The sequence below is a fragment of the Clarias gariepinus genome, chromosome 13 (assembly GCF_024256425.1).
Source record: "Clarias gariepinus isolate MV-2021 ecotype Netherlands chromosome 13, CGAR_prim_01v2, whole genome shotgun sequence".
NCBI lineage: Eukaryota > Metazoa > Chordata > Actinopteri > Siluriformes > Clariidae > Clarias > Clarias gariepinus.
The window spans coordinates 27313478-27338533 of NC_071112.1; the positions used below are offsets into that span (position 1 = coordinate 27313478).

Here is a 25056-nt window from a genome sequence, read left to right on the forward strand (position 1 = left end):
ACATTTTTACCTTATTATATCTGAGCAGTTGGGGGTTAAGGGCCTTGCTCAAGGGCCCAACAGTGGCAACTTGGTGGTTGTGGGGTTTGACCCTGGGATCTTCCAAACCGTAGTCCAATGCCCTAACCACTAAGCTACCCCTGGCCCAACTTACAAATGAAGTCTCAATTTGAAAAGATGTACAAAACATAAAACACCACAAAAAAAGTATTAATCATAGAAAACAAAATTGACCACCAACAGAAACGTTTTGTACTTTATAACTGTACGTTATGACTTCTAAATATGACCGTTAGATACAGTTGGTCAGGAAACTCCTGAAGTCAGGTGCAGACAGGACACTTTCACTCACAAACTCCTGTGAAAAAATACAGAGATAGATTCAATTAAAATTCCAAATACTTAAATTAGCAAATGAAAAATATTTATACTTTGCTCCTCTCGCTTCACAACTCATGAGAACAGACCGAAACCAGAACCGAACCGCAGAATAAGCACACGCATATAACATAACCGCCGGTATTTTAAGTGTGATTAAAAATACAAGAAACAGCTTAAACATCGCTAAACAGCAGGTGACATTTATGTTTAGTATTTCGTTTCTATTTAGAAAGATGGGAATTAATCCCATTTGTCCTCTCAACAAACTATGTTCTCTTTTGCGATATCTTCTCTTGATGTTTGCTTTGATATTTCCAGTTTTCATAGTGACAGGATCTCTTTGGTTTATCTCAACACGATTGAATCTAATACATGTTAAGTTGTTGAATTTCATGCAAATACAACATAATTTATTCATGCTCGTCTTGGAAACATTGAATTATTATGTACAAAACACATATTACATTTTTAGTAACAAGCCAACTTCCTTTTTTTGAGTGTATGTATATAAATATCTATAACGTATATTAGTATATAATTTAATGTAAAATTAAATATTTATTTAATGTTTGTTAACTTGTATATAAATATTGAACTAAGCAAATAAGTACTAAGCAGTAAATCCTGTAAGTGTCCTATAAGATTGTTTAAAGTAAGTACATGCTAATTACTGTACATGTGTAGGAATATATGTTGTGGAAAAAAAGATAAGCCAATAGTAAAAATAACGGTAGTATGTAATTCAGTAAGTTACTGATTAGATAAACATTTATTTTTAACTAACTAAATAATGACACAAATAAACAAGAAACACAAATACATTAATAAAAAAAATCTAATTAGTTATGTTATCATTATTTTGCCTAAATCTGCCACAAGCCATAGTGAAATAAGGCAGAAATTAAATGAACATGATATATATATATCAACAAATATAGCAACAAATAAATAAATGAATAAATAAATATAGATGCACATCTATTTTTGGAAGTCATCAATCCAGTCTATTAAAATGTAATCCAATTAGTATTTAATTAGAAGGAAATCATCTCATGTCATTCTGAGTTTAGGACATTTGATTGGCATTTTCACATCTCATTCATATAGAGGCATCTTTTCATTCCGCACCCTGCTGCCACCTCATATTAGCATGATCTATTCAGAGGGCTTTCTGAGATAGTGCTTAAAGAAGAATTCTGTGTGAATAAACATGACATTTACATTGAAGTTGATTTGCAAAACTATATTCCTATATCACTTTTCATTGTGATGAAATGTCAAGGTGACTTATGGGAAAGACTATGTTACAGGTAGTACATAAGACCTCTCATAAAGTAAATCTCAATATAGAATAATATAGAATAAACTGTACAGTAGCTTTGAAGCTTTTTCTAATACATTGTTGTTTCTATGGTACGGTAACAGCTTGTTCACAGATGTGTCCAGACTTAAAATCAGACTTAAAATATATTCATAATAAGGTGAGGTTTGGTTCTATAAAAGGGCTGGGGACCCTCCCGTTCAGCGAGCGTATGCTGTCTGAATACAGGTTTCAATGTCTGCCATGTTTATTTTATTACGCTTCAAAAGCCTAACATAATACCATGTTTGTTTTTACATGCCTAGAGCCTGGAGGTGAATGTATGAAGAGAGTATCTGAAGAGATGTGGACCAACTGTTTAAACACTGGTAAGCATTTGTTCATGAATTTTGGCCTATTCATTGACATAATTAAATTTAACTTGATGCACCATAATAATAACCTAGGTTTTTTTTGCACTTATAGGAAGCATTAAGTGATTTTTACATTCATACATCAGACACTGTTTTGCCAAATAGAGCAACTTGTCTAACAAATGTGTTTTCTTTTATTAGGTTGTTCAGAAAGATGAAGCTCAGGCTGAACTTGAGAGGTGCACGATGGCCCTGTTTGTCCTCAGGGAGGAAGAGGACTGTCTTCAGCCACCACAAGAAATCGGGATTGTGACTTATTGAGTTTCCATCAGCACATGAATGTTCCATGTTTGGCCTTATCTATGCGTTAAACTTGAGTATCCTGGTGAGCTCAAACACACATTTGTGGCCTGGCAGAAAATATTTAGGGAACGTATTCTATATTGACATTAAAATATTAAATTTTGGTCACACTATTTGTCAAACAATTGTCAGATTTTCACATCGTTAGCAAATAGGATTATACAGTTTTTAAGCTTAAGTTATTAAAAATGCATTGTTTTATTGATTTTATTTTTGTTTTCTGTCTTTTATTGGAGAAATAATTTAAAAGTACAACATGGTATGCTTTCAAGGATGGTAATAAATGTTTTTGGAGGAGAACTTGTTTTTTCATTGTCTTCATTTATAAATGTAACTTTTCTACAACTGCAATTTTTTTAAGTTGATCCAAAGTATCTTTTTTTTATATATTTTTAAATTATGAATGCCTTAAATCTTTATTTGATGCAACTTAAAAAAGTTAATTTTCTCAAACATTCAAAAAGTGGTTTATATCAAGTTTATAATTTTAGGTTAGATTTAGCAGAATATTAAGATTAAGTAATATAGCCAACTAATTTTTTTTTATTTGGAACAACTTAAAAAATTTGGTTTGATTTACCTTCAGAAATTAGTTTACATGAACTTAAAATTTTTAAGTTAGGGTAATTGGTTTATTTACATTACATCAATGCTAAAAAATTAGGTGTGACAGATTACTTCAATTTTTTTAAGTTGAGCCAGTGGTAATTTTTTTCAGGGTAGGATGGTCAGGGCATGCTACTTACCCTTTCTTTCCTGTCCCCCAACAGACTCTGACAAATCCGGCACACTCGCCGATACACACAGCAAACTGTCTGCATTCTACCCGCAACACGAAATTGTGCTTATCTTAGCAACGGCATTGTCAGCGCCTCCAAAAGTGCCCTATCTGCACCAGGCATCCAGACCTCGTCTGAAACATAAGTAAAATTATTTCTCTAACTGAGAAGCTGAAAAGTAGTTTATGTTTATAGTTTTCCTCCTGCACACCTTTTTGAATTTTGAGCTGCTAAAAAAATAAAGACTTTGAATTGTTTTACTGCAATCACGTCTTCTGGCATCCTTCGTCCACCCTAGTGCCCACTTACAACATGATAAGAAAGAGAATAAAGAGAGAAGTGAGAACAGGAACTAGCTTGATTTATATCATTATACTATATTGAGGGTATGTTCCGATACTGTAACCTAGCAAAAATTAATCACTAAATCACATTACCCATGAGTCTTTGCCCCTTTAGTTTTTTGCTTTAGCTTTTAGTCAACAAAGTTATATATGTTTTAAAAGTATCTGCTGTGTAACATATATATATATATATATATATATAATTTTTTTTTTTTGTAAAATTTGATTTTAGTAATGTGAAATTTCTACAACAGGTATCTGAGATGTTTACATTACCAGGGTAAAACACATGGAATAAGTGATATCTGCATTGGTGACACTGGCTTGGGTCTTAAATGAAAGTTAAAGTTTCTTTAACAGATGTTCCCCGAAGAGAGAGCATGGAGTCAGGAGGTTTACATACACTTTGAAACAGAACGCAGCCAGAGTCTAAAATTCAGTATAAAATATATCGGTCATGGTGATCTGTTTTTTCCACAAACAGCTGCTTATTCATCACTCAGTACATTTGCTACAGATGACAAACTTGCCTGTCAGTTTTACCATGACAGATTATTTTTCTTATACTTTATGCTTTATACTTTGTACTCTTTTTCTGTGCTTACTGTTTGCAAGAGAGTTTTGGAATAAATGAGGTTGAAACAAAGTTCATAGCAGGTTCTGAATGAATTAACATGTAGAAAAATATACTAACATTAATACTAATAATTGCTATAATTTATATCATACAAGTGCTTATTCCAAGGACATTCAATTTAGCTTAATTACGTTTAGTTTAGTTCAGAAGTCAAAGTTTTAGATTTACAATATATAAATATGCACAGAAAATAAAACAGATTTTTTTTCCCCTTTTAATTATGTAATCTTCAAATAAATTCAGAAGCTTCTTTAATGTTTTAAATGATGCAGTTCCACTCTTTTTTTGGAACTGTTTATACCAATAACATTTTTCATATACTGTAATAGATTTAACTCCCAAATTTTTAAAGTAAAATAGTTAATGATATAACATGGCATATTCTGTTCAAACTTAAATTTAATAAAATATTTTAGACTGATTTTAAAGCATTTTTATTCAGGAGAGATTTGCATATATTCAGGGTGCAAAAGTCTCAACCATCATTAACAGTTTTTTTTTGTAATAGATTTTATAAAATGTTTGTAAAATAAATATCAGTATTCCACTACAAAAATTAAAGTTACAGAAAAGATTTGTATGCCAGAAAGATAGCGGCATTTTATATAAGCGACCACAAAAAAAAAAAGAGAAGGGTAGCTGCTGGGTGAAACAGTCAAAGAAGAAGTTTTTTAGGGGGTTTTTGCAGGCTGCTCAGTAAAACTTACTAGATAATTCTACCAGACACTAAAGGATCCTCAAAGAATCGTCACATCAAATACTGACTTACTAGTTACAAATTCTTGCTTTATAGTTTTTCTTTTTTCTTTCTTTTTTTTAAGACATCCGTATTTTACAGCAGGTACTACTAAATGATGCACCATAGTCTGGACCCAGACTGAGTAACAGTTCTATCCGAATCTTAATGCCTTTAATGATAAATAAGAATATACCAGTGATCTACTGTAGCACTTTTTCCCCCAAAAAGGTCTCCTGCATTACTCACTAGAGCAAATCAACATGATAGTGTGCATAATCAACAAAAACAATAATGTTACAAAGACTATGAAAACTTAACATTCAAAGATGATTGGACAGATCAATATACTGCATTTTTATTGATCCTGCGGCAAGATTAAACTAGTTTGTCTTATACAGAACTGTATGTTTAAAGCACAGAAGCAAATGAAGATGCACTAAAGATTGATTTAAAGGGATCCTATTTAAAGGGGTCCAAAAAAAAAACTTTTACATTTTAAAGGTTGCTAATATTGCTTAATGAGTCTCCTAAAACAGGTTTACAGTACATGTATGCAAGGTCAAAAAACACTTTGTTTTTTTCCAAAAATAGATTTAATTGAACCCCATTTCTAAATGATTTGTAGTGTGTAGCAGCTCGAAGATTCAATCTGTCTAAACCCCTCCTTTCCGTGAGCCACCACTGCGGTGATTGGTCAGGTGGCACGGTGATTTATGACTGGTCTACCGCTACAGCGTGTGTCGGAAAACGAAACGCCCATGACCATAACTGAACGCCGGGTCTGAAGACCTGTCAATACACAGAAAAGATGCCGTTGGTTTTACCATGTAACGACCAGCTAATTTTATATTAACTGTGGCTACAAAAATCGAGAGGTCTTTTATCTTTGTATTGGTGTTGGGTTAAAAGGCCAGTGAGCAAAAAGGACAAACCCAAACAAGTATATAAAGTATAAGTAACTTGTATTATACAAAACTGAATAAAGTAAACGAAAAAGGAGCACCACAACCAAACAAAGATATAAACAATATTTATAAACTATATATATTAAATGGTATGTGTATGTGTGCATGAACGCGAGTGAGTGGAAAATGTCTGTGTTTATTGTATGTGTATTAGAGGAGTATAGTTTGGTCTCACCGGGGTTAAGGAAGTTCGGGAGGCAGATGACGGTGGGTGAGAAGTCCAGGGAATATGTCCAGTCAAAGATAATCCGGTTGAAAAATCTTCGCGTGTGTGTGTGCATTTTTTATGCATTTTTCCCCCTTCGCAAGTTCAGTTTTGGTGAATGGTGGAGAATAAACAGTTAAAAAGGATTTTGTGTGCTCTCGTTTTTTTTATATTACAAAGTGTTTAGGCGAACCCGGCATGAATGCTCGGTCACATTAAGAGAAGTGTGGTTACGTTAATTGTAAGAAGGTAAGCAAGTTGCTCGCGCCATAGTACGTGGGCGGACATTATGCAAATATGCTACGGAGTGACGTGGATCCGTAACAGAGAAAAATTAGATTTGCAAACGACTTGTTTAGGCGAATGTGAGCCGATTTTTTTTTTTTATGAAACAAAACCTTAATTTATCGTGCACTGTCAGCGTCACAGATAGTGCAGATAGTTAATGTTCACATACAGCTACATGACACACTGCATGAAAGATCATATTTGAAAAAGCATAATATTATATATATATATATATATATATATATATATATATATATATATATAAAATATTATTGTTTATATATACAAAACAATAAGAGTTCACCCCTAGAGGGCGATGGGTGCCCGAAATCTTTGTGTAGTTTTTTGTTTGTAGACTCAGTTTTCCAGAATGCACTACGGTCAGGTGATAAGAGCGCTCACCTGAACTAAGATAGCTCGTTAGTTTCTGTATAAATAGCTATTTGTTCTGAAAAACTGGGTCGAGCATTGGTTATGTTAAGTGGGCATTTTGTTTATGGAGTTGTTTAGTTGTGTCTGTATGTATCCTTGCCTCTGTGTCTCCTAGTAAGCTTAGCCTCCAATGTGGTTAACAATGGTTGTTTCATACCTAGTCTGCTTTGTACCTAGTCTGTTCTTCCCTTTTTGTGTGCATAGAGATGTAACTCATGCGGTGTTCTGGTTTTACCGCCACGCTTCACGGTGGTGACATTTGGGTTTGTGCGTTTGCTGACTTCTTCCGCTGGGTGGCGCTATATAACTACAGACTGACGCCTAGGGCATCAGTTCATTCTCTGCATGATTAATGAGCCGCGCTCCGTTAGAGCTGCACATAGTAGCAGATAAAATCAAGTGGAACACTGTAGTTAAATGAATTTATAATCACAGTATTAAAATTACAGTACAAATGTAGAATTTAAATTCTAGTTTTATCATGTGTAATTAGAAAAGCTACGCATGTCTGTTTTTGTCATCTTATATTTCGTGTTCTTTAAATTTGTAGTAGATTTATTAACTGAAATAAACGAAAATAAATTACCATAAAAATTCTAACATTTTCAGGTCGTGCTACTGCGTCAGCAGACGTCGATGTGTTTTTGCGTTATTATAAGAAGTAAATGCAGTAGGCTATGATCATCATAATGTTCTTTAATAAATAATAAAAACATTTTTTTTTTAAAATTACATTTTTACATCCCAGCACCCCCATTGTGCTGTACGACAGCTGGCAAAAACCTTATAAAATACAAGTGAAACATTAAACGAATTTATCATCACAGTACTAAAATTACAGTATTCTAGTATGTTTCATACCCTAGTCTGGTGTCCTTGAATGTGTAAGTTATTAAATGTTTTGGTTTTAAACAAGCTCCCAAAGTAAAGCCAACTTTTGTTCATGTTTATTATGTTTTATCTCATCATTAAAAGACTTGTAAGCCCCCTTACCTCTGCATCTATGCCTCACCTTAAGCCCACATTCAACCCAACAACACATGTTTAAATGTTTAATTTAGTTACTGAAAATTGATAATGGATATTAGTGAAATGCTCTGGAAATTCTAAATTGATAACTTTTTATAGACTGGTTTTATATATCAGATAAGGATCTAAATCCTAACACAAACATGAAATTTTGACCTTAACTCAAAGTAAATATTATTGAATGGAACCTATTCAATGTGCATTTAATATGCTTTTTCTACAGCATTTATTTGCATTTACATACATTTACATTACATTTGCATGTGTATTTGCATGTGTCTAAGACTATATGTCGTATTAAAATCTCAAATTATTTTTATTTCTTACTTAAGTAGAGTGGTCTGTTATGATTTTAAACTATTTCATCAAAGAAAAACATCAAATCAAAATGATTTGGATATAAATAATACAACAAAAACCACAAGTCCAGGTGGCAAGCTTAGCTTCTAAACTAGATACCATTGCCAAAAACTTGCCAATGATGCAAGATACACTGGGATGTATCATCACTGATACTGCTAGAATTTCTTGAGGGTTTTATGAGTTAAAATAGTAGACCTCCCCATCCAGGTGAATCCACCTTGACTGCAGCTTTAGATACCAATCGTACAGGTATTTATCAGAATTTTGTGGAATGGACACCCTGAAAACTTGGGGCAACCCTGCTTTGAACACCAAGTTATAGTGCCAGTAATAGTGCTTATCAAAAAGATTTTTGGGGAAGCCCCTAAAAGGGAAGAAAGGGACCTTAATCTTGGCTCAGGTGTGGAGGTTAGCTGATTTTGGCAGATGTAATGGTCAATTTGGACCAACTATCTGACACTGTGTAAGTCAGCCTTTCTCAATTGTGATAAAGTGATCTTCCATTTTCCATCTTCCATCCTGGCTCATACTTTCTCTTTACCTTTATGAACATAATAAAGATAATTCTTTTTGCCATGGCTTTCTTGGTCCTGGCTGTTTGGGAACTAGTTTAGGCCCACTTCCCTTGTTGCCATCATCCCCACAGGAAAGTTTTTGATTGTGAAATGAGCCCGCCACATTGTTTTCTCCACATTGTCTCCACGCTCAATTTTTTTGTGGACCTTTGATGCCACTGCCCACTATTTTGGGGTCTCGAGAGTCTTTGAACTGCATGACTTCTCCGGTTTATTATCACAGTATGTAGCTGTTCTCATACAGAGCATCACTGTTTAGGGTCTATAGCTGATTACCAATGTTTACACCAGGGGACACCCAAAGAATTATTATGGATTGTGAAGTTGCAACTTGGAACTTTAATGTGACTCAGAACAATGTAATTTATTCCAACTCTCAACTCTGTTTAAATGTTGTGTTCCTGTCTCTTAGGTAAAAGCAATCACATTTTAGCTTCTGTTATTTGTTTACTGAGTAATGAGACTGACCTTTCTGTGCTGACGGGTGGTAATCATTTAAATAGATCCAACCTACATCTCCTGTTTTTGATAAAAAAAAAAAAACTTTTGAAATACTAGCATTTCTTTTCATTCCGTAACAGCTTTTTCTTTTACCAATTTTTTTTTTATTTCATTATTATTCGTCTGAATTTATGCAGAACGCCCACTATACACGTTAGTACAAGCTGTTAAAAAAGATAGCATATTTAAATATAAACCTGCACTACTGTCAGAGCTGCTCTTATGGAAAATTAATCAACACCTTCTGACTAATCACAAAACTGGCAATTATTTAGTTTTACTAACTTAAGGAGAGAAAAACAGAGAGGCAGTGAAGGAGATAACTGTTTATAGCTGCTTTAACATAAGTGGCAAGAGGATCTGACTTGTTTCCCAAACAGTATGTCTAACTATACAGGTATTTACACATTTTGGAGGAGATATAGTCATGGATGAAGCAAAATTTCCTGCAGCTAAACAGCTCTAAGACTGAAGCTATGTTAGTAGGCACCCCACATCAGGTTAGGTCATCTTTCACCCCACACCAGGTTAGGTCATCTAACATCACCAGTATTACCTTTTCTGGTCAGGATATCCCATTGTCAACATCTGTTATAAACCTTGGGGTTCAAATGGACTCTTGTTTGACGTATGAGGCTCATGGCAAACATCTGTGTAAAACGTCTTATTTCCACCTCAGGAATATAGCAAAGCTGCGTCCAGCACTCACGTTTGTCTCCTCCAGGCTGGACTTCTGCCATGCACATCTCATTGGGACTACTGGGATAACCCTTCAAAAGCTGCAGTATTTTCAGAACAGTGCTGCTAGGATCCTGATGAGAGGGCGTAAATACGACCATATTACGCCCATTCTTAAATCTCTTCACTGGCTCCCTGTTTCATTTACATTTACATTTACATTTAGGCATTTGGCAGACGCTCTTATCCAGAGCGACTTACAAAAAGTGCTTTAATGTTTACAACATTGGATACATACTTACACTGGGTTAACTAGGTTAATAACTAAGTACCATTAGTCCAACACATCTGAGAAGAGTTTTTTTTTTTTTTTTTTTTTCCGGGGGGGTGGGGGGGGGGTTAGTCCAAGTACTGGAGAAACAGATGCGTCTTGAGTCGTCGTTTAAAGATAGTCAAAGTATCTGATGTACGGACATCTAGCGGAAGTTCATTCCACCACCTAGGTGCCAGAACAGAAAAGAGCCTGGATGAATGCCGCCCTCGATCCCTGAGAGATGGTGGGATGAGGCGAGCAGTGCTGGAGGATCGGAGGGAACGTGGCGCAGTGCGTGGTGTAATTAGCGCAGAGAGGTAGGTGGGTGCTGGGCCATTTTTGGCTTTGTAGGCAAGCATCAGTGTTTTGAATTTGATGCGGGCAGCTACAGGAAGCCAGTGCAGGGAGCGGAGGAGTGGGGTGGTGTGGGAGAACTTGGGAAGGTTAAAAACGAGTCGTGCTGCTGCATTCTGGATCAGTTGCAGAGGACGAATCGTGGACAAAGGCAGGCCTGCCAGGAGTGAGTTGCAGTAGTCCAGTCTTGAAATAACAAGAGACTGAACAAGCACCTGAGTAGCCTGTGAAGAAAGAAATGGGCGAATTCTTCTGATATTGTAAAGAAGAAATCGACAAGAGCGAGTAAGGTTAGCGATGTGTGGGGAAAATGACAGATGATTGTCCACAGTTACCCCAAGATTGCGGGCAGTGGTTGAGGGAGTGATTTGGTTGTTGTCCATGGATATCACAAGGTCTTGACCTGGAGATGAGTCACAAGGGATAAACAACAGTTCGGTTTTACTGAGATTGAGCTTCAGCTGATGAGCAGCCATCCAAAATGAGATGTCTGCCAGACATGCTGAGATTCGGGTGGAAACCTGAGTGTCAGAGGGAGGAAAGGAGAGAACAAGTTGGGTGTCGTCTGCATAACAGTGGTATGAGAATCCATGCGATGATATGACCTTACCAAGAGACCGGGTATAGAGGGAGAACAGAAGAGGACCAAGTACTGAGCCCTGCGGGACACCAGTAGAGAGTCTACGTGGGGCAGATGTAGATCCCCTCCATGTTACCTCATATGACCTATCTTTTAGGTAAGAAGCAAACAATTGCCACGCTGTTCCACAAATTCCAAGGCTTGTAAGAATAGATAATAGAATCTTGTGGTTCACGGTGTCAAATGCAGCTGATAGGTCCAGGAGGATGAGGACAGATGAAAGTTTGGCAGATCTAGCAGCATTGAGCTTCTCAGTGACTGACAGAAGGGCAGTCTCTGTGGAATGTGCTACTTTGAATCCAGATTGGTTTGGGTCATTAAGGTTGTTCTGTGAGAGATAAAGAGACATTTGATTATAAACCGTTCTTTCAAGAATTTTGGAAATAAAAGAGAGCAGTGATACCGGGCGATAGTTGTTAACTTCTGATGGGTCCAGGCAGGGTTTCTTGAGGATGGGAATAACCCTCGCCTTCTTAAAAGCGGCAGGAACATGACCAGATGATATGGATTGGTTAATGATGGCTGTGGTGAAGGGAAGGAGGTCTCGTGAGATGGCCTGGAGCATTGTGGAAGGGATTGGGTCTAATGAACAGGTGGTGGGGTTAGATGACGAGATGATCTGTTGAATCTCATCAGATGACAGGTTGGAAAATTCTGCTAAAATTTAGAATTGATTACAAGGTTTCCCTTCTTACCCACCAGTGTATTTATGGGGATGCCCCTCCCTACCTCAAAGAACTTATTTCCTCAAATACGTCCACACGCAACCTCCGCTCTGCATCAGTACATCTTTTAAAAATGGTATGAAGACTAAACTTCATACCATGGGAGATCTTTTTGCTCAGCTGCACCCAGACTGTGGAACGCTCTCCCTGAGTATCTGAGGACGCCACAGACCGTTGATGCTTTTAAATCTGGTCTTAAAACTTATCTTTTGATCAGAGCTTTCAGGTCGAATTAATTTTGTAGCACTTTGAGATTTGTTTCAAATATAAAGTGCATTATAATTAAAATGTATTATTGCTAAAATGTATTATTTTGATCTTCAGTAAAGAGAAAATTAGGGATAAAACCTTTGATGTGAAAACCAGCAACTTTTGGGATATAACTGTGGCTCCACTTGCATCACGCACACTATGCTAACATGATGTAAAAAATATCCACAGATTCACTGTATGTTGTGTATTTAGGAGGCGAAACTCCAGGTAAGTGATTAGAATTCTCTCTTCCCTTCAGATACTTGATTATTTCCCTCTGATTGCGATCTAATCTGTATTCCACGCAGCTGTTCGATGCAGCAGTGGCTCATTGTGAGGGAGGGAAAAGCATGTGTGTTTATTTGACCTCGATGATTTGAGATTTAGTCGAAGGTCGTGATAAATATGCAGGCTTTTATCTGTGGGAGTGGAAGAGAGAGATGATAAAAGCGCTTAATGCGGTCAGGAGAGCCTTCCTGTTCTACTTACAGTCCTATTACACCAATAACTGCGTGATTATATCGAGACACAGAACTCGGGAGAGAAAAGCGATAGGATGTAAACACAGAGTTTAATATTCAGGTCAGAATCCAGAGCTGAGGCAGAGACTGTCATCATGGACGGAGTTGTAAGTGTTTATTTTTTGTTGTGAAGAGTTACAACAAACCCAATATGAGGTTGTAATACAGAATGTTAGGGCACATAATGAGTTCTGGATTGTGATTGGTCATAAGGTGTTGATTAATTTTTTCTATAACAGTAGCTCTGACAGTAGAGTGGGAGTAAATTACAGGTTTGGACATGTACAGTGACCACTTAATTTTCTCTCTCTCTCTTTCTCTATGTAGTTAGTTAGCGTTAAAATATATGCGATGAAATTAAGAAAAGTTCCACAGAAAAAACTAAAGAGGTGTTTTTTAAACCGCTATTAGTTGGCATCAGATCGGAATTCTGAATTAAACTATATCTGTTTAGCCACTGTGCATCTTTCACAGCTTTGTTTAATGAATAAAACGTGTATATGAAGTGTAGGGAATAAGCACACTTAATCAAGCTTGCTAATCCTTTAAAGAACGAATATTAAAGCATATTCCAACTATTGCCACGAGGAACTAAATGCAGGATTGAAAGGAAGCGTTGTCTCTAACACGACTATGTTAAAAAACATAAAGGAAAGAGAGACTTTCTGTTCTGCAAATTCCTAAGGATTTAAGACACATTGTGCAGAATGCAAAGCATGAAGAGTGTGTGTGTGTGTGTGTGTGTGTGCGTATTTGGGCTTAGCGCTGAGTAATGTAATTACTCAGCCATTTCACTGCTGCAGGCTTAAACAGACATATGGGATGCCACAGGAGTGTAAAAGCATGTTCCTGCTGTGTGTATCAGAATATTCTGGGGGGTGTTTCTTGTTCTCCATGTCAATCAGAACAACGTTAGCTGACAATAGGTTTCATGTGCTTTGTATCTTGCAAATTTGTGTCCTCATTAGCCAGCTGCAGATATTACAGTGCTGCATCCTTGCTGACCAGCTGTTTTAGGGCGAAACTTACAGCGCTGCATCCACACTGGCCAGCTGTTTTTTGGGAGGTCTTACAGTGCTGCACGTAATTATCCATCTGTTTTTAAACATGTTTTATGGGCAGCTTTGTTTTTAAATCCCTGTATGGTAGTTGTAGACAAAACTTTTCGTTATTTTCTACCAGGAGATTATAAACCCTTTAACACAAAAACACAGAGTGAAAGCATCTCACTGTAAACTCAGTAATAAAACACTGCCCCATTCATTAGAATTGAGATATCAGACATTTTAGGCACATCTTTTTTCTTTGCACTAATGCACACAGACACCACTGGGGGAGTGGGGTGGGGGTGTTGGGGGTGGAGTATGGGGTTGGGGTGCACCCCCTCTTTGTTAGCGTCAATAGTCCTCATTGGCCAGCAGTTTTTGGACACGTCTGTGCTGTTTTTGGGTGGATCTTAATGCTTTGCCCTCTCCATCCAGCTGTTTTTGGGTGGACCCCACAGTGTCCTCACTGACCAGTTGTTTATGAGTGGGTGTCCCATATTCTTACTGAGCAGTATGTTTTGGATATGTCTTGTAGTGCTGTGTCCTCACTGGCCAGCAGTTTTTGGACAGATCTCACACTTTGTTTTCACTGCACAGCTGCTTTTGAATGAGTTTTAAAGTGCTGCGTGTTGACTGGCTAGCTGCTTTTTAACATATCTTATTAACAGGCTGTTTTAAAATCCCTTTAGAGTAGTTGTAGACAAAAATTTTATCTACTCTCAGTACATTACAAACCCCAAACATAAAAACACAGAATGAAAGCTTCTTTTTTCAAACTGAGTAATAGAAGCTCTGCCTCCTTCATTAGAAATGAAGTAGCAGATATTTTCATCACATCTTTTTCCATAGCACTAATAAACAAAGACAGCACACACCCTTTGCAACAATTTGAGCACCTCCTTATTTAGTTATAAGTCCTTCCCTAGGACTAACATACACCAAGGCCCTATCTTTTCTTGTCTTACATTGTCGTGTCCTCACTATTCAGTAGGTACAGTACAAACCACCTCCTCATCAAAGAGGCAGCACTCGTTCCTGCCCAAGTTAACTGTATACACTGTAACGGGTTTAACGAGTGGGTGGCACCACAGACACCACAGCTAAGGTCTTAGAGAAAAGTGTCATTTTATTTGGGAAATGAGAAAGAGAAAGTTTTAAGGAGGCGAGACAGAAAAAAAGAGGAGGAAAAAGAGTGAAGGTGTACATGTGCAGGTCTAGAGGCAGTGCCCAGCTGGCATGTTGCCACAAGAGGGGTTGGTAATGGCGGTGGGCAGGATGGCGGAGTGGACTCCCACTGTCTTGGCTTAACCAGCCTTTTGTGTGGTTGCCAAAAGGGTGTGCCTTTTGACGTTGAGTTGAGGAAATTAGGCAGTTTACCTGGATTCCGGAGGCTGGCTCTACACAAGAGTGAAAATGTTGTGGGACCTTATGCAGTCTTTTGGTGGCTGTCCTCAACTCGGAGATCAAATGGCTAAACTCAGTTCTATGGCCTTTGAAGTTCCTGGGGTGCATTACATCACCCCACTTGCATGGCACTCTTGTGTTTTTAGAGTTCACAATGCTGCTCAGTAAAATTCCAGGACCTCGAGCTACACTCCGCACACTGTTTTTGTAGTGCAGAGAGAAGCTTGAGATCCATTAATGATAATTATTCCCCAGCCGTGCTCATTTCCAGCGGTCCTGTTGCACACCTGCAGAAGGTGTGGCCAACTACTTAGTGAGCCACCATGTTATGTATAGTTTACATTTTTTTTTTACCAATCTCTAAGCAGCACACTCTTATTACTAGAGCGCACAAGGAAGAAACTGAGCAATTTATTTTAAACCACAGAGCCTATCACTTAAACCATAAGGGCTGATGGATGGAAGTAATTGTTTAGTATTACCTGGTGATGATAAAACATTCCTTTCTATCCACAGCCATATGAAAATAAGATTAGCCTGTGTATACATTGTGTGTTTATGTAACTATGTGTGTTTTGCGAGGGGCAGAACCGCACAAAAAATACTCAGCGTCCATCAGCGTCCAATCAGCTAAACAGGCAGAGTTCTAAACAGGCAGAGTTCTAAACAGGCAGGACACACGGTTGTCAGGCAAGGTCACCGCAAGGCGATCAGTGTGGACACGCTACACCTGGCGGGTGGTTTACGTAAGGGTCCTGATACCTCCGCACTTTGTGCGATCATATAGGTAGCACCGGTAAGGTATCATGGCCAAGACAAAGACAAAGAAAAATAAAATAAAAAAGAAAGTGAGTATAAAGTGCAAGACAAAGGCAAAGACCCAGCTTCTGTCTTCCTAAGATGCCAGCAAGAGAGAGAAGAGAGAGAAAGCGGCACGCTATCCTTTAAGCATGTGCTCTCAGGTTAAGTATGAAGTACTTAAAAAAAAAAATCAAAACTCTGTCATATAAATTCTTTAAAAGGGCATAGACCCTGAAACCTTAAGTTTTATTTTTTAGTTACCAGAGCCTCGTCCGGTTTCGTGCAGACAGCGGAGCTCTGTTTATTTTTGTGTTATCAGTTTTCTTCTGTGTTCCTTTTAGTTTCTAATTAATAATCCCATGCCATCCCCCTAATAAGAAGGGCTTCCCGTGCATAGCATAAGCACTCTCACAACCTCCTGTTTCCTCCTGTTTCTCTTATAAACATTATTACAGTACATCTCGGGTTCTCCAACCCACACCACGCAACAGTTTAGAGTTATGTTAAGAGTTGTTCGGTTTCAGTTGTACGTTTTGAGGTGCATAATTTAGGTTCTACATGTTAACTTAAGTATTTTATAGGTATATGTTTCATTTTTCCTTTTTGTGCATTTGAGGTTCTGGTTAGGATTTTTGTTTTATAGGATACAGGCCACACCTACTTCACTGTGACTGATGATTACTCAAGTTGAGCAAATTAAGCCTTTATTACTGGGATCAACATCTACATCAACTACAGTATGTCTTTTTATGTAAATGAATGCAGGCTCCTTGCTTACATAATTTTCTATGTTTTTAAAGGATTTGAAGGATCAAGGTATAAAAATCTCATTCTTTACCTTAAACTCACTGATTAAATTCACTGTCTCTCTCTCTCTCTCTCTTTGGGTGGGTCTCATTCTTTTTCACACTGTGAAACTCCCACTGAGGGGCTGAATTATCCCGACATCAGTGACAGCTCCAATGCGCTCAGTGTTATTAGTAGATTTGTTTGAGTTTCATTCAATAATGAGATCAGAAAAAAAACTTATCAGCTCTTATTACTGACATATTTTTGGATTATGGCGTGCACATCTGATGAAATTTCCAGCACTCTCTGAGATTTCTTATTCTGGACTGAACTGTTTCCAAGGTAACTGAAATGAAGTGTGTCAGTAAGTGAAGTGGCAAAACCGGCTCTTGTGGGGCAAAACACAAATCACAGCTGAGGATCACAGCATTACTGCAGAAATGTGCTTGTATTGAAGACAGAAGAATGATATAAAGTATATATACTTATACTGTTCACTACATACCCTACATTTACAATACAACCTAGTGACAAAGCATGCCTTTTCTATGTACATGCATAAACTTTCTTTTTTGATGCACTAAAAAGGGGAGAATAACTGACATGTAGACCCTCTCATTAAAATAGAATAGCGACAATCATGACAATTATGTCTAAGTAGTTAGTATGTTCTACTGAGTCTAGTACAATTTAGCAAAATCGTGACAAGGTATGTAAATCAAACAACCGATTTTCACATAGAGTTATGGTTGTGTTTTTATCTGGATTATGCATGCTTACAAGCAATAATAACAGCACTCACTTGATGCCCACAAGAAAAACTAGAAATGACACAAGTGCTTTGCCACTTGCTAATGTGAATGTAGTTATATGTGAATGTAAATATCTAATGGAAATGGAGCAATCTTTTACTGAGGCTTAGAAAGGCTACAAGCTTCTAATACCAAACATGGTTTAGATGATTAATTATACATTTGTGATATAAGGCAAAATTGTTTAAATTTTTTTTTTCAAAATGGGTCAAACCTAAAGACTTATAGAAAACATTAGATTTTCACTGTGTGTGCTCCTGAGGTTTGGGATAATAACCCAATCCACACATGTGGACACACTTGATTGGAGATATGAAGTGTGATCAGCGTAGCGTGGTTGCTCTTGCCCACCGCTGCTTTTAAGACATCACCGATGCATCCTGGCTAAACCATCCTCATGAAAGGCACTTCCTATTTCCTTTATTGCAAACACCAGCCTCCGTAGAAACACCTTGTTACCATGACGACCGCATCCTGCTTGAAAAGGAGGGAGTGTAAGAAAGTAAAGAGAGTGTAAGTGTTAAAAAAAAAAACACACACACACACAAAAAAAAAAAAATCTCAGATAACATTCTGTAAATGGCACATGCTTTATTACCACATACCCTCTTTTCAAAAAGTGCATAATTCCAATAACAGCTCTTACAAAAACACCAACGCCTAGAGGATTGTGAAACTTTTTTATTTTTTATTTTTTAAATACTTTTCTCTAACAGAAAGTAAAAGCAGGTCTATTTGCTTGGAACGTAATGAACCGTATGGCTGTTTGTCTCCACGAGCAGCTCAAACCCAGACGGCTTGGTCATGCTCCAATTAAGCACAAGAGCTCTTTTTTTCTGTTTTCTTTTGAAGTGAAGCATTGCTGGCAGCTTAATGACATAAAGACGATCAATCTCCAGTTGTAATTTATGTTAAAGAGACTGCGCTCCTTGAAAACCGTTTACATGGGGACAAATGGAGAGATTTTAGTCTTGTGTTTGCCGCTCCATTTGTTTTATGGATCGATGTTGCCTGTTTATTCTGACTGAGAAACTATTTGTTGCAGCTGATCAATAAATGAGTACTAGACTTTTTTTTTTTTCTCACAGACTAAATACTCTGGACTATTCATTCACAACAACAGCAGAACAAGCTTCTTTAGTGATAACCCAGAGAGGAACAGCTCTGTGCTAGGGCCACACTCGCTGCGTTTATCCGGACCACATGCTGGTGAGGAATGGATCCGGCTGCCAGAACTCAGTCATATCTCGAGTGTGACATGGGCCAGAGCTTACAGCTGGGCCACAATAGAAATACTGTGCAGGCGTTAGATATGCTTGGTTGCTTTAGGCCCTAGTTAATTTAATTGACCCTCGGCATGATTTCTCTTAATCCCCTGAACCACTAATAACTCCATCCTAGTCTGCATTCTGTGAATAATCTGTAGCTTCTTAAGTTATAATGTATTATTAGTACCTTTAGTATCCTATAGCCATGAGTGCAGAGAACAAATACAACAATGAATTTAGTCAGCTTTTAACATAACTGCTCCATTTTTAACATTGAGACATTAATTTCACTCCGCACACTAATATGATTACAAATCGTGTTTGAAAAAGTTTCCTTAGCCTTCTACGATGATATATATATTTTTTTATCATACAGTATGTCTATAGAGACAACTAATTTTCAGTATGCAGACCAGTACTGTTGACAATCCACATAAACTGTGCTCCGCCATTGTCATGGTAATGTTTTCTCGAAATCAGTGTGAAGGATTCTCAAGTGTCAGCACTGCTAAAATGTTACTTTTGTGGACATTCTGCAAGGTTAAATTGATAACAAAAAAAGTGATCTTTGTCCTTTACTGATAAAAAAACTGTTAGGACCCAGACTCAGAGAATGCACTTGCAGTTAAGATGTTTATTAATACACTGTTTAAGAAACACAACAATCAAGGCAAGGCAATTGGTTGGGGAGGCAATTATTATTCTTATTATTTTTAAATTGGTGGGTGATGTGGGTGGGTGGGGGGGGGGGCGTAGGGGGGCTGGTTAGTCCAAGTACGTCTTGAAATATGTCTTGAGTCGTCGTTTAAAGATTGTCCAAGATTCAGCTGTAAAGACATCTAGAGGAAGTTCATTCCACCACTTAGATTCTAGAACAGAAAAGAGTCTGGATGAATATCTCCCTGAGAAATAGCAGGACCAGGCGAGCCGTGCTGGAAGATAGGAGGGAACGTGGTGTCATTAGAGCTGAGAGGTAAGTGGGTGCTGGGCCATTTTTAGCTTTGTAAGCAAGCATCAGGGTTTTGAATTTGATGCAGGTAGCTACAGGAAGCCAGTGCAGAGAGCGGAGAAGTGGCATGGTGTGGGAGAACTTGGAAAGGTGAACTTGAAAACGAGACATGCAGCTGCATTCTGGATCAGCTGCAGAGGACGAATGGTGGACAGAGGCAAACCTGCCAGGAGTGAGTTGCAGTAGTCCAGTCTTGAAATAACAAGGGACTGAACAAACACCTAAGTAGCCTGTTAAGAAAGAATTGGGCAGATTCTTCTGATTTTGTAAAGAGGAAATCAATAAGAGCAAGTAAGGTTAGCAATGTTCAGAGAAAATGACAGTTGATTGTCCACAGTTACCCCAACATTGCTGGCAGTGATTGATGTCTAGGAAGATCACAAAGTCTTGACTTGGGGATGAGTCAGCAGGAATGAACAGCAGTTTGGTTTTACTCAGATTGAGCTTTACCTGATGAGCTGCCATCCAGGATGAGATGTCTGCCAGACATGTTGAGATTTGAGAGAGATAATGAGAGAATAAGTTGCGTATCATATGCATAGCAATGAATTGAAAAGCCATTTGATGATATGATCTTACCAAGAGTCAGGGTAAAGAGGAAGAACAGAAGAGGACCAAGTACTGAACCCTTTGAGACACCACTAGAGAGTCTGTATGGGGTAGACGTGGATCTCCTCCATGTCACCTTATATGACCTATCTTCTAGGTAAAAAGCAAACCATTGCCATGCTGTTCCACAGATTCCAAGGTTTGTAAAAATAGATAATAAAATCTTTAACTGTTCACTGTGTCAATTGTGTCCAGTTGACAGGTCCAAGAGGATGAGAAAAGATATATAGTTTTCTTGACATCTATGCATCTAGTTTGATTGTTAGATCAATGATTTCATTCATCGAGACATTATCATCTCTACATCCTAATCCAGGGATTTAGTTCTCGATGATATGTTCCTTTTAGAGCCGATTCATTTCACTCACTACCTGCAAAAAGAGTGCAAAAGTTGAGACATTATCCTGCCACACTCTGCTTTCCAGCGAATATCCAAACACTCTTTTGAACATTCCAGCAAGTTGTCAAATGAGTTTGTGCTTTTGTCATTTCTATTCCATGCTGCAGTGGCCCATTTTTTTTTTTTTTTTCAGTGAGCATATTGATTAAATTGCGCTATTTTCCTTTTTAACTGACGTTGTCTTGTCCGACAAAGTAGAGGGGGCACTGCAAAATTAAGCCTTGACACTCCGCCGAATCACCGGCACATTTTTCCTGGACCAGCCACCATGATAGGATTAGGTGTGGCGGTGATTGAAGTTCTGGGGTAGGAGGAGCAGTGCTGGTAGACATTTTGTGGGTGAGTTGTTCTACCAGTTTTGCTGGAGTTGTACCATATCCATTCAACTCTATGCAATGTCCTGGTGTAACTTGTTTAGAACTTGGCATGGTTTAGAAGGGCTTGCCAAATGTTTACATCTCCTGCTGCATAGATAGTTGGTGAGGTATTCTGTTAGGCCCCAGACTCTAAAAATGGAAGTGCAGTTAAGATGTTTATTAATTTACTGTTTAACAAACACAACAGTTAAAACCAGCAAAGATAATCCAAATAGAAAGTCCAATAAACAGGCAAGGGTCAGCGATGTGCTACTTTATGGGCATAAACTGATATAGGCTAAACTTGGAAACATAGAAACAAACAAGATCCAATAGAGCACGCAAAGATTACAAGGCTCGGTAATGACACTGGAAATAGTCACAGAGGGCGTATACTTCGCAAAGATCGGAAGTACGTGAGTCTCTTATATCTGCGTCATGTAATTAGTCTCAGATGTGTAAGCTTGAGCGTTGGGTTTGGGAGTTCTAGTTCTTGTTAACTGTAGTTCTGACACAAGCCAGGTACACTAAAGACCTTATCACAGCATGTCACTAGTGCTTAGATACTATGAGGGTAGAAAGTTACTCAGGATACTAGAGCTATGATCAGGCTGCCTGCTTCACATCTGAATCACTGGCCTCCCAAGGACTCAGAAAGTTTTACACTCTTATAACATGTCTTTGGATTGTGAAAGGAAACTGAAGTACGCGGAGGAAAGCCAAGCAAGCATAGGGAGAATATGCAAACTCCATGCACACAGACCTCAAGGCGTGAATTGACCACGGATGCTGGAGGTGCAAGGCGACAGTGCTAGACAGTATGTCACAATGCCGTCATATATAATATTGGCACAAGTACTGTGTAAAAGAGAAATTACACACACTTCATTATGTGCTGTTATTGAACAATAATTAGTGTTGTGATTTTTATTTTTATTTTTTTACTGTTTTTAGTACACATTATCAAATTGTATTAAATTTGTTGGTTAAAGAAAATTGAGCCTTGTAAAAAAAAGTGTGTTTAAATGATTCCTATTTCATTAAAACAACAATTTTTTCTGTTGGTACATAAGAATAATAGTTCATGTAAGTATTGTGTTAGCTACTGTGTTAACTATATGCAGTAGATGTGATCATGCAGGGAACATTATGATGTCAATGGATAAATGAATGGATTTGGGAAACTTGGGTCTCACACTTCAAATGCCACGGACACTTCTTTACATGGCTGCTTATACTTACACATTTGACCTTGGTACACCCTACCAGCATAATACCAAAACAGAATCACCTTCTATGTAGTGTGGAACCCCAGCAGAGTTATTATGGTTCAAATGGCCCTTACTTAAAACCTAACATTATTCAAAGATAATGCGAGTAACATGAAGCATAATTCGCTATCAATTCCCTCCTGGAGAACACAAATGTCTGGAGGCGTTGCTTGTTTAATCGTGGCAAACTGTGGCTAGATAAATGCTTCTACAGTGGAAGAAACAGCATCGAAATTAAAGCAACAACTCCCGCAAATGTATTGTAGTGATTGCATGGCTGTAGGGGACGTCGCCTCAACAGCCGCATGGGGAAATTAACGGATACAGCACACAGGAAGTGTGTGCATGTTTGTAAATGTGTGCTTCTCTCCTGTGGACTGAATTAAAATGTTTCCATTTCTTCTTTTTTTTCATTTGCGTAAAGCGCAAAATGCCAAAGACTGATCTAATTGGAATTTTTTGAGAAAAAAGATAAGAACATTAATGATCTCTTACTCGAGCTGGACAGATGGGCTTTATGTTGTCTCATTTTGATTTCCATCCAAATCAGGAGGCAGTGCAATGAAAACCAAACCCTGAGATGCAAAAGATCTTTAAATCTGCCTCAGTGGTGTGATTAAACCTATTTGCATGTCCTGGCCCAGCAGATGTGTATTGCCAGAATGAATCCAGGTAATCTTCGCGTGATGGTAGAAAACAAACCTGTGCATCCGAGGTGCTTTACAGTGAGGTGAAAGAGGAAATCTTCCCTACGGGACCACTTTAAAGAAAGCGAACTGATGAGCTGAGGATGAAGGTGACTCCTGGATGAGGATTTTAAAAAGCATGCCAAAAGTAAATATGGCAGATTAAGTCATTACTTCACCGAATACAATGCTTTATGGTTTATTCATCAACTTAGACAGTCTGGCTAAGAGTGAATGTTAAGTGTAGAGGTGACTCTTACACTTGCTGTTTAACACAGAAGACAAAAGACTGTAAAAAGGAGCAAATGTGGCTGTTTCATGAGCTTTCCATCTAGCTTTTTTAATGCAAATTTTAAATTACAGCAAGAAACAATACTCTAAATAAAGCAGTTTGGGGGCTTGACTGGGGTGAAGTCAATAAAAATAAGATATAAAACACTTTTTTTTATTTTTGCTTCACCAAAATGCCTAAGAACAAAAATGCTGAAACATTTCGTACTGAAGTAAAAGTACTGTTATTGTAGTGAACTTTGGAAAGTTAGCCTTATAAAAATCTACTTAAGTAAAAGTAAAAAGTAGCTCAGTAAAAAGGTACTCAGAGTAAAATTTACTGAGTTACTTATTTTTTAACAGCGGTGGGGGGTGGGATGGGGATCTGGAACACCCTTGCATAATAAATCTGTTCCCTTGTTGTGCTTGAAATCAAAGTGGTCCCTTTAAAATGTGACCAGGGGTTTGCCTTATAAGAATTTGTTGGCATTTCACTTTCAGCGGTGTCTGCATCACTGGCATCTGTTTTGTCCGTCTCTATCGTTCTTGTGAATTTAGCGCGTTTGTTCTCCACATCCATCAATCAATCAGTGCAGTGGTTTTCAGTGTACTGTAACAAACCTGCTACTATTATTTAAAACAGCAACCTGCCATTATCAGAAATCAGGGTAAAGTAACAACCACCAGAGACACCAATGCTATATATCAAAAGTGTATATACAGTACATTTAATATCATGACCACAGCAGGAGTTTTTTTTTGTTTATGTTTTGTGTGTGTTCTGCAAACAAATAAACATAAACAAAACATACCCAAACATACCCACATGCGTATCGGATAAGAACTTATCCTGCATTCGGGTTTACATAACCCTTTTCTTTTTGCGCTAGCTTTTAGATATAAGCATTTAGCTTTTGGCTGTGTAATGGCTGAAAAGTAATGCTGTGTAATGGCCCGGAAAAAGGCGTGACTTCGCCAAAAAGGGATTTAAATTGGCTACGTTGACCGTGAACGGTCCAGCTCGATTGACTAGTTCCACCTGGTAGTTAACCTTATTAAGGACCTTTGTGATTTTTGCTGTCCCTTTCTATTTTGGAGCTAACTTGGCCATATTCAAGACCTCTGCCTGAGACTGAAAAAAAGCACGGACCCAAACGAGGTCGCCCCCATTGTACGTGACTGCCCGCTGTCTGCCGTGGTAATACCTCCCTTGCCGTTCCTGGGCACGGGCTACGTTGTTCCGGACGACTTGGAACAGTTCTTCCACTGTGGCATAGGTGGGTTGATCAGGGGAAATGTTTCGATGCAGCATCTGCTCCAGTGGTCCCTTTAGCTTGCGTCCCAGTGGCATCTCTGCTGGGGTTTAACCAGTGCTTTCCTGCCAGGCATATTGATAGCAAACCGGAACTCAGGAAGCCATTGGTCCCACTGCTTGTGCAGATGTTCGTTGAGCCGCGATGAACGTGGAAAAGGACCCATGAGATCTACTCCCAACATAAAACCAGGTTCCACCACAGGTGTGCTTTGTAGTAAACCTGCCAGCTTACTTATACGGGATTTGTATTTCTGACAGGTAA

At 38.1% G+C, this 25056-nt stretch overlaps 1 protein-coding gene across 1 annotated transcript; it reads right to left on the reverse strand.

Moving 5' to 3' along the window:
- Positions 1 to 10364: 10364 nt before the first annotated feature.
- On the reverse strand, positions 10365 to 24830 carry LOC128535324 (uncharacterized; the record flags this gene model as incomplete). The annotated part of the gene is made up of 2 exons (XM_053509198.1): positions 24630 to 24830; positions 10365 to 11138 (listed from the first exon to the last, which is right to left on the reverse strand). Coding segments are annotated over exons 1-2 (975 nt in total), but the record flags the coding sequence as incomplete, so codon positions are not given.
- Between the last annotated feature and the right edge of the window lie 226 nt (positions 24831 to 25056).